This window comes from Charadrius vociferus, unplaced genomic scaffold, assembly GCF_000708025.1.
Source record: "Charadrius vociferus isolate BGI_N301 unplaced genomic scaffold, ASM70802v2 scaffold7, whole genome shotgun sequence".
Classification (NCBI taxonomy): domain Eukaryota; kingdom Metazoa; phylum Chordata; class Aves; order Charadriiformes; family Charadriidae; genus Charadrius; species Charadrius vociferus.
Window position 1 is genome coordinate 5,137,244 of NW_009649308.1, and position 10,638 is coordinate 5,147,881.

The following is a 10,638-nucleotide window of genomic DNA, read 5'->3' on the forward strand; positions in this document are numbered from 1 at the left end:
AGGATGGGGGAAAACCTCTGGTCTCCCCCAGGGCAGCCACGACTGTCAGAACAGCATGATCCCTCCAAGGATGAACCCCAGCTCTGCTTTGCCACCCAGAGTCACCCCAGCTGCCATGGCAGGCAGCAGCCTGAGGCTGTCCAGTGTCCCAATAGGTCCCACTGCGCCTGTGCCCCCTCCCTGCCCCAGCATGCTTCTACCCCGGCTCCTGCTGCTCTTTGTCCAGGTGCAAGGGACTGCCCAAAATGATCTCTGGTCCTGGGCTGCAAAGATAAAACACCTGGGAGGGGTCACAATCCAGACCTAACCTAGCTCCCTTGCTTGGGGACTTCCACCAGAGACCTGGCAGTGGGGTCATTCCCTCCTGTCCAGCTGCCCCATGCAGACCTCCCTGCCCGTGGGGAGAGACCGGGCCCCCCTCAGCCTTCCTGCACTGCCATGGAGCCCTTGTGGCCTCTCCCAGCTGGCAGGATGGGACCTTTCACTGAGTGCTGGATATGCAGTGTGGATACTTTTCCCTCCTTGCAAAAGCCTTCTGCAGGCCAGAGCCGTGGGGTTCCCCGGGAGAGAGGCCATGGGGGTCCATCCCTGTGTCCCCCAACAGCTCAAAGCATCAGCAGCAGCTTCTGGGCGAGGGCTCTGCATACAGCCCATGTGCTGCCCTCACTGCCTCCGAGCTGCAGCTGGTGTGAAATCCAAAGGGCTTTTCCCAAAGCAACACCAAGTATTGGTGCAGAGTCCCTCCAAGCAGTCCCCGCAACTCCAGCAGTCTGAGAAAATGTTTCCAGAACAGCTGCTGGTAGCTCTTTTATTTAATGGGGAGGAGAGCAGGAGGAAGGAGGACTCCTCCTCCTTCTCTTCTTCCATCACTTGCTCCTCTGTTGGTGTCCTGGCAGCCAGCAACCCCTGCACCTCCTCTCCCATGTCCCTGCTGGTGACTTGTGCTGGGGCTGCTGCTTCCCTGCTCCGAAATCCTGTGGTTTCATCAGCCCTGCGTGGTACAGGGCTGTGGCCATGCAGGAGCTGGCTTAGGAAGGGCTCCAGCCCCAGAGTGCGGGACCGGGGCCAAGCGTTGCCTTTGCTGTATGGGCGGCCGCAGGCATTTTGCTGGCAGCAGCGCTCTGACGCAGGCGTGCTCCCAGAAGAGCCCCACCGGGGCTTTAACTGAGTCTGATTGGAGCAATCAGTGGGATGGTGATGGTTTACAGCCCCCCTGGGTCTGGCCCAGGCTCCCCAAGGCACGAATTCAGGCTTTGGAGTTGGTGCTGTCCCCCCATTCTCACTGTGTTGCCATACTTGTGTGTCTGCGCAGGGTTTAATCCCCTCCGATTCAAAGGTGTTTCCAAGCCAGACTTTCTGCCAGGCTGTCTGCGGCTTCCCAGCTCCCCCACGGCGACTCATGGGGTGTAAATATCTTGCTGGTGGGCCCTGGCTCCAACAGGCGCCCAAGGCCAGCGGGTTTGCGTGGCCCTGGGTGCAGACACAGGGCGATAATGTTGGTGCAGCTGCTGTGGGGCCACGCTCGCAGTGGGCATGGTGGCCTTGGCCAAGCATAGCCCCGAGCTAGCTGGGAGCTGCGGAGCCCTGCAGCACCATTTGCATTAAAGCGCGGGGAGGTGATGAACCCATCCAGATCTTGGCATCACCCCTTCTGCCCAGCAGTACCTGACCCAGCCCGGCCCTGAGCTTGAAGCGAGGTCTGCACCCTCTCCCACCTCACTGCCTGCTTTTGGAGACACGGAGCCTGCCCAGGTTCAAGGGGGGTTAGGGACAGCTGCTGTGTCTCCTCTCAAGCAAGTCTTGGCCAGGCATAAGTACAAAGAGATTTGTGTCCCGAGCTCCGGCCAAATGAGTTTTCACCACCGAGGCAAAAAGCAAACTCTCACCGCCTGGGGAGATGCTTTTCCCTGGAACTTAGTGTAATTTAAAAAATAACAACACAGGGATTTCTCCAAAGACTAAACACTTGCTCACATGCCAAGAAAAACAAACTGGATGACCTCTTAAATAATGCCGCCTGCTGTCATCTGTGGTATCACAGAAAACGTGCACTTGAGCTCAGAGGTGTTGCAGAAGCGTGGGAACAAGCCTGGCCCTCCCAGCTCACACGTTTGCTTTTGTCATGTTCATGCAGGTGCAAAAAGATGAGTTTCTGTAAGTGCCAGGACAAGGAGACAGTACCTGGTGTGAGGGCAGTGACGTACATGTCATGGAAAAATGGATGCTGGGATCTAAGCAATCTCAAGTCAGAACAGCCAAAACTGCCTCTCTTTAACTCAAGAGTGATGATGGGAAAATGGAAATTTGAAACATTTCCAGCTATTAAGTGCTTTTGCATTTATTTTTGGCCAATGAGATGTTCAGCTTGCGTGTGGGGGTTGTGTTCTGTAACTCCTCCAGGAAAATAAGCACGAGGAGAAAGTCCAGGATCCTGACAGAGGGGAGGACGAGACCAAGGCAGAGATGGGGAGCAAAACCTGGGCAGACCTGGCTGGGGAGATGAAGATGTTCCTGTGGAACCCGGAGGAGAGAACATGCCTGGGGAGAACAGCCAAGAGCTGGGGTAGGTCCTTGCTTGAGCCCCACTTTCTGGGATTGTTGCCTTTTCTGCTTCACAATGGATACACTTGCCTGTGAACGTCCTTGATAGCTTGGACTGACCACCCCTGTCCCACATTGTCAGGGTAGATATTTCTAACCAGCGCAATAAAGAACTAGTGAGGAGGACAAGCATAAAACTTTGGGAAAGTTACTCTTGGTTTGGATGTGAACGTTTACTGAGAACATAAAAACAAAGATTTTGGGCTGCCCGGACCGTGTACTGGGAAGAAATTAAGAGCCTGACCAAGTGCGGGGGCTGCAGGTTGGTCTGCCACAGCCACGCAGCCCTGCTGCCACCAGCGACCCGGCTCCTGTCTGTGTAAGTCAGGAGCCCATGGGGAGGTGGCTTTGGGGTCATCAGTGTTGGTGAGGGAAGAGAGCCCAGGTTGCGGCACAGGCGTTTAGGGGAGGGTTTGCACCATGGGATTGAGCAGCCCTCCTTGCCTGGGTGCGCCCCGGCTCTGGAGAGGGAAGGGCTGGTCACTGTCACACCACAGCTTCCTGTGGTGGGACGCGGCACCCGCAGCAGAGCCCACAGGTGCTATTGGGGCCGGTGGGCTGGGATGTGCCAGAGAGGGGTTTGAGCACCATGTCTATTTAATCCATATCCATGTGGCCTTCAAAGATTATCGCTGGTCCTGGAGGTGCCCCGGGTGGTTAAGAGCAGCCCACGGCTGCGGGGCAAGCACTGCTGCTGGCTCAGAGACCAAGGTGCCACAACACACGCGATGCCATCCACCTTTGCAGCTCTGTTCTTCTGACAGTGTATGCCCCCCCCCAGCAGAGTGAAAATCCCCAACCCTAGCCCAGCGTCATGGGCACATCCACACCCGTGTAAGGCTGCAAATTATTGGGGGCTGCTGCTCAGAATTTGCAGCCCTCGGCAGATGGCACTGGCAATGCTCTTGCAAGCCCCGCAGCCTGCCTGTGCCCCCACCAAGTGCTCTGGGTTTTCTGCAAAGCCTGTGGGGACAGCCACGAGAAACAAAGGAAACTGCCCACGAGCACCGGAGGAGTCCGAAAACCGACAAGCATGAGTCTGGGACAGACCTTGAAATCCACGTTTGCTCCCCCATGCCCCTTGCCAGCTGCGGAGGCAGCCTGGTTTTGCTGGTCCTTCGCTGGATGTGTGGGAGCAGTACAGGGGTGACAGTCCTTAGGGATGTGGGTTTGGGTTTCTGGAGGCTCTGCCAGGTGCTGAGAAAAGCCCTGTGGGAGGACTTGCTCAGGCTGGTGTGGATGTGGCCCCGGGTGGCTACTGCTGGAAATTATTTATTTGCAGCTTCAGGGAGGGTGCAGTGTCCTCCTGCACCCAGGGAGCATTGTGGTGTCCTATATGGCCCTGTTGCCCTATGGATACACATATCCCCAGCTGCACATGCGTGTGGGCTCACATGCCCATACAGGGGTTGCAGGAGAGAGCTACATTGAAGCTACTATTATGATCAAATTTTCTTTTAAAATGAGAGCATTTGGAGGTGAATGGAGCTGAACTGCCCCGCTCTGATCTCATGGGTGAGGAGGAGGGGCTTTGTCCAGCCTGGGACTGCTCCCTCATGCTGGCCCTGAAGGTGTTCCTCAAGGTGGGGGGGGAAAAAAGGGGGAGGGTGTCAGGGCAGGTGCATGGCCAAAATGCAGGGAGCCAGCTGGTCACAGGGTCAGCACTGGAGGTCCCAGTCCCTGGGAAAGGCGGCTCCCCCAGCTCTGCCGGTGACAACGCTTCCTGCTGTGTTGTAGGAAACGTAAGTGTGGGAACGGTAGCAGCACCGTTTCCCAACAGGCATCAGCTTGGCACCCCAGCGGCCCCTCCTGCCCCACCAGGCTGGTGCAGAGGCACCATCCCAGCATCATTGTGGCAGGGCTGGACGCTGTCCTTGCTGCGCCAGCAGCAGCGGTGATGGTCCCATCAGCCCCGTCTCGGCCAGCAGCAGGACATGGCCCTGCAGTGGTTCCCAGCACCACAGCCCCATCAGAAGCACGGCAGGAGTGCACATCTGCGTTCCCAAGGCTCCCTCTGAGCTGCCGGCACGTTTCTCCTGGGAAATGTTTGGGTTAGGCTTTCTGAGTCGCTGGGTTTTATTCATAGGCCGTGGCCTCTTGAGACATCCTCAGCCATCAGCCTGGTCCAGAGGAAAAACAAACCCATTCCCTGGAACTCAGGGCTATGAAACAGCCAGTGGTGCCGCAGCCCCTGAGCGGTGCTGCAGCCCCCAAGCGATGCTGCAGCCCCCAAGCGATGCTGCTTCCTTCAGTCCCAGCAGAGGGGTCCCTGCCGTGCAGGAGATGGGAGTTGGGGAAGGAGCATCACCCCACAGTCCCCACTGGGAATTCGGAAGTGCTGAAGCCACTGGGTACCCTCACATGTTACCATGCCAAGGGGGGGAAGGGCAAGAGCCAAGGTTGGGTCTGTCTGTTGGAGAGAGCTGAGGCAGGTGGACACACAGACCTGGTCCTGACCCAGCTCTGGGAAGGGCCATGCAGCAAAAGGGGTACAGAGCCAAAGGGCAGCTGACCCGGCCCCAGGGCTGGGCAGGGAGTGTGTCTGGGTGAGAGTCCTGCACCCCAAAATGCCAGGGTCTGTGTGTGGAGCGGGGCTGCGAGCTCCCACCTCCACAATGGACTCAGAGCTGCAGAGGATGCTGTGCTGAGCATAGCTGAGCATCCCTGCAGGACGCAGCCCGTGGGACGTGCTCTGGTTGTGCTAACAGCAACATGCCCTCTCTCTCTTTTGCAGGCTTGATCTTACTGTTTTACTTCATTTTCTATACGTGCCTGGCAGGAATGTTTGCCTTTTGCATGTATGTGATGCTGCTCACCCTGAGCCCCTACACACCCACCTACCGGGACCGCGTGTCTCCACCAGGTACGTACCCCAGCCAGCCCGGCCCCGGGCACCTCTGCTGGCACTTGCCCAGCCAAGTGCTACCGAAATGGCATGGCAGGGACCGCGGGTAAAGCCCTGCTGGAGATGCACACTCTTACGGGCAACCAGCTCTCCATAACACGGGGTGTTACCACCTACCTGGGGGCACTGACCGGGCTGCAGGTTCTCTGCAGAGGATCAGACGTGTTATATAGCCCCATGTGAAGCATTCATTCTAACTGTACTAATTGTTATTCTTATTATGCTAATTATTAGGCTAATTATTCTCAAGGTAAATGGGCACGGGCAAGTTTAGGCATTTCATAGGTGATGTCCCTTCATTTCAGCTGCTGGCCCTTTATACCTTATATCTTCAAAATAAAACGCTGGTCAAGAGTAGGTTTTATGCATTATTATTCGACAAGATAATGTTAAAAAACTACTTTTCCTATGTGAGAAGCAGCATTTTCCCTGTGTTTTCATGTCAGTGGGGAACATGAGGCCCCCTCACCCTGCTCCCTGCCAGGAGCTGGCTGTGTGACTGGGAGCATGGGGACCCCTCAGCCTCCCTGTGCAGCCCCAAGCCTGTCGCTTTCCTGCAGTGCTGCTGAAACCCTCCAGGTCTCCCATGTTCCCTGGGATATTTTGATGTTCATGGTGTTCTCTGGGCATGAAATGGAGGTGAAAGATCAGCAGGTTGAGGAGAGAGTTTATCTGTGAGCTGGTGGTGCTGCTCTTGTGCCTGCGCCCAGCCCCAAGCCCAGTGATAGTGCAACAAGCCTGTGGTCCATCCACCCGTGTCTGCTCTAACGGGGTCTGTTTCCTTCTCCAGGAGTAATGATCAGACCATACTTGAATGGGTTCACCATTGCCTTCAACGTCTCTCAGCCCAGCACATGGCGACCCTACGTGGACAGCATGCAGCACTTCCTAGCAGGTAAGCCCTTAGGCACCCCAGGAGCGATGTTGGCCATGGTCTGTATCCATGCACACAGTGCAGGGGTCTCCTTCTGGGGCGTGGATCAGCTCTCGGCATCTCACGACCCCCACCTAGAAAGGAAGGGTCATAAGGTGGTCACAGGACCTTCTGTGGGAGAGATGCCTTGCCTTTCCCAGTGGGACTTTCTAACTCCCTTGACATGCGGATGTACTCTGAGACCATGGGTCTGTGCAGGTCTTAAGAAACATTAACAAGTCTCTTGGTCCCCACCAGCTTATGATGACAAAGTTCAAGAGGAGAAGAATATTGAGTGCGTCTCAGGACAGTACTTCATCCAAGGGGGCAACGAAAGCGAGGAGAAGAAGGCCTGCCAGTTCAAGCGCTCACTGCTGCAGAACTGCTCTGGCATTGAGGATCCAACATTTGGCTACTCTAAAGGCCAGCCCTAAAAATCCCTTCCTTCAGTGCATCCCAGCGTGACAGAGTAAAGACCATGCAGGGACCGAAACTCCTCCACTTCTCAGGCCCAGGGAAAAAGGGAACTAGAATCCCCAAACCTGCTGGCTCATACCTGCTAGAAAACATAAGAAAGAAACACTACAAAACTTGCTCAATTTGGTTTGCTGAGGCCTGAGTGCTTGGAGGGTCTTGTGCCAGACCCCTGTGTGGGAGGAACTGAGGTTTAGGGCCACACCTCAGACCCCAATCACTTTATAATGGGAATTTTCATAGAATCGAGTTTATTTAGAAATCTGCTGGTAGCATGGTGGCACAGTGCACACTGCTGGGAAGAGAAATGTGTGTGGGGTGTGTGAGCTGTGAGTCTGGGCTGTCTGGATGCTCTGCTCTCCCTCTGGTCTCCGGCACCAATCCCGCACTCAGGCACGGGCAGGCTGCACCGCACGGGCTGGCAGACCCTGCTTCAAGGGACATGTAACTCCTGTCCCAGCAACGTGACTGGCACGTAGAAGAGCTTACGCCCTGGAGAAGGGAGGCAGCAGGCGCTTGGCACTGCATTTCATACAAGCACGGGTGTCTCTTGTTTTTGCAGATCATAGGCTACCGCCCTGGTGCTGGGGTCCCCGTGAGCGTGGACTGCAAAGTGCAGGTACTGCTTTCGTTTGTGCTCGGCAGCGTGGTGTGTAGAAGCTCAAATCTCTCCCTCTGATGCACCCAACCTATATCTCTCATCATTTCAGCCCCAAACACTCACAGGACCCAGCATTGGCGATGCCTCTGGGCGCAAGTTGAGGCTGATCTGCTGAGAACAACAGAGGCCACTAGTCTCCTGCTTCCCACCCTGGCCCTCACCCTCTGAGCACGGCTGGCTCCTGCCAGCATCACTGTCAGGCCCACAAGGCTGGGTGCTGGGGTGCCAGCTAGAGCCTGGAGCTGGGGGGGAAGAGGTAGGAGCTGCTCACATCCATCCCCACCCGCTCTGCAGGACCCTTGGTGCTGGGGAGCACCTCCCAAGCCTACAGCAATAGGGTGAAGGAAGGGCTCCCACTGCCCTGGCAGCGGCTGGATCGTACCCTTAGAGAGCAATAAAGCAGTAGGCAAGCACAGGGAGGCATTGGCAGGCACCAAATTCTGTAACCCTCACCTGTGCCTTCATAGCACCATTATGCTCTGGCTCGCTGCAGCATCAGCTGGCTGTCACGGTGAACACGCTGCGTGCAGGCAGGCGCAGCGGAGCCCTGATGTGGATTTGCGAGAGATGCCTGTATTAAAGCTCCTTCACCTCACTCTGAAGGGAGCTGTATTTTGTGTCCCACGTGCTGTGTGTGTACCTTTATTTTTTTTTCCAATCACAGAAAGGCAATGAGAGCGATCTCAGATCGGTGGACTTCTACCCCGGAAACGGGACATTTGATCTCATGTATTATCCCTACTACGGCAAGTTCACTCATGTAAGTAAGGACTCTGGCATCTTTGTTATGTCTCCTTGGGAAGGAGAGGGCAGGAGCTGCTGCACAGAGTACAGATGTGCTTTCTGGCTATTTTGGGCAGATGCAGGCAGGAGGGAGGCCACGGGCACTGGGATTACAGCACTCTATTTCTGTCTTTGACAAACTGCGGGAAATCCTTCGGGACTCCGGTTCCCCCTTGCCAGCAATGGCAATGATTACATTTATCATCTGGAGACTAAGACTGGCTTTGCTAACTCCCGGAGAAGGTCTCAACACCAGCATTTTCCCAGGGTGTTAGGGAAGTCAGGGGTTCGGTGACACAAGAGGAAAGAAAAGGGGCTTCTGTCAAAGCTATGACAAAACCACTGCAGGCGGGTGGGTGAAAACACAGCAGCCTGACATCGGTGGCTCTTTCTGAACATGCTGGCCAGCACTGCTTTGGTCTGTGATAGGCTGTAGAGCGTTAGGAGTTAACGCGCCTTCACAACAAACGCTGAAATGGAAAATGAGGTAGGCACGAGACTCCTGTTGTCACACTGCTGCTGGCTGAGGGTGAGTAACAGCCCCAGACTCCAGGCCGGCATGTCCTTTGGGCACACAGATCAGAGGATCACCGCAGATTTCTTATTATAAGCCATAGGTTGGGTTTTGGAACAGCAAAAAAAGTATTTGAGAGTCCCATCATCTGGTGTTGCTTGTCCTAGCTAATCAACCCAAGAGGCATGGTGCAGTGCAAAATATGGCCATGATCCCCTCCCTCTGATGCGCAGGCACAGAAAGGCTCAGCTCCAGCATCCCAAGGGACCATGATGGACATCAGGCAAACGCAGAGGCCTGGGAACAGTGAACCAATTACTAATGATTTTTATGGAACATGAAAGCACTGCCTGCTTAATGACACTTAAATGTCCCTTCTTTCCAGGTCAACTATACATCCCCGCTGGTGGCTATGCACTTTACAGATGTGAAGAAGAATTATTTGGTCCACATTCAGTGCAGCCTGAATGGGAAAGGTATTATCAACAATGTTAACAGCGACCGCTTCCTGGGCCGAATCATCTTCACACTCAGCATTGGAAAGTAGCCACCGCAAACACTGGGCACTTAGGTTAAGTCAATCAGAGGCTTTTTCCTTTTAAAGCATAAAGCCAGCATTTTTTTCTGCTAGGAAAAACAGGCACATGGAGATTTTTGTTAATTTATTTTTGTTCATAGTTAGGAAACAAATGAGATGCAATGGAGCATGGAACCACATTTTTCATCATCTGATGTAAATCATTATTAGTAAAAATTAAAAGTTATCTCCTGGGCAGAGAACCTGCAAAAGCATTTCAGTTTTGATTAAAAAAAACTCTGGTATCTGAACACTATTTTCATAAGGTCTTTTATGAGTGACCGCTGTGGAATGCATTTTTCCTGGCTTTAATCTTTACTGTAGTTTTATGTGTATTTCTCAGGCAAAACCTAACAAGAGGGTAGTTTATTAGCACTAATCTTGTTAAAATAATAAACAGCAAAAAATCTGGATTATGTCTGCTATGACACAGTTAAAAAGTGAAAATGGCAGAACTCAAAATGCCTCCTAGGATCTCCAGCACCAGGAGCATCTTGACTGCAGCATTTTACGCAGCTTGTTCAGCACACCCAAGGTGTTGGAGCAAAGGCCATAGAGAAAATCATTTGCCCTTGAACCTTTCCAACTGTTCCTTTCTGAAGTGGGAAGATTAATGCATTTCTCCCTCCTCCTCCTCACTCCAGTACTTCTCTCTGTCCCAGGAATCCTCATTGAGTCTATTAGGCTGGGACGAGTGAAAGGAGCTCTTCTCTCCCTGTCACGGAACGCGGGGTGACGGCTCCTCCTTCCCCTGTTCAGGCACAGTGAAACATGTTAGACTCCCACCTGCCCTCCTGCCCCAAATATTTCAGGCCTGTTCTTCCCTGTTCCAGAGAGGTCACAGCTATAACGCTGCAGAAAACCACAGGGAAATGCTTAGTTGTTCCATCGTTAAGGGGTCGATGCTGGTATTAGTGAAGTCATCAATTTATCATCCCCAAAGACCTACGAAGCACACTCGCCCTGTTCCGAGCAGAGTGCCGCTCACCTGAGCAACCTCTGCTGCGCGGGCAGCCTGACCCGCCGGGCCCATGGGTGTACAGCCTTCGTATTTGACAGAGATTAAATACACTCTGCACGTTACGGGCTATGAGAACACAGCAGGACAGGACACCTTAGGATAATGTACTAGTTGGGAAGCACACTTACTAAAATTACTGACTGAACAAGAGCATTATGGTATGTTTGTCCTACATCCTAGTCCAGGTAC

The 10,638-nt window shown here is 53.9% G+C and overlaps 1 protein-coding gene across 1 annotated transcript in view; it reads left to right on the forward strand.

Annotated features, from left to right (window-relative positions):
• Nucleotides 1–9,398, forward strand: part of ATP1B4 (ATPase, Na+/K+ transporting, beta 4 polypeptide) — an 11,217-nt gene extending 1,819 nt beyond the window's left edge. The window contains 8 exon segments of the mRNA XM_009889342.1: nt 2,401–2,563; nt 5,336–5,464; nt 6,297–6,401; nt 6,678–6,868; nt 7,137–7,142; nt 7,456–7,512; nt 8,219–8,314; nt 9,237–9,398. Coding sequence (XP_009887644.1) covers nt 2,401–2,563; nt 5,336–5,464; nt 6,297–6,401; nt 6,678–6,868; nt 7,137–7,142; nt 7,456–7,512; nt 8,219–8,314; nt 9,237–9,398 — 909 coding nt within the window.
• Nucleotides 9,399–10,638: the final 1,240 nt, after the last annotated feature.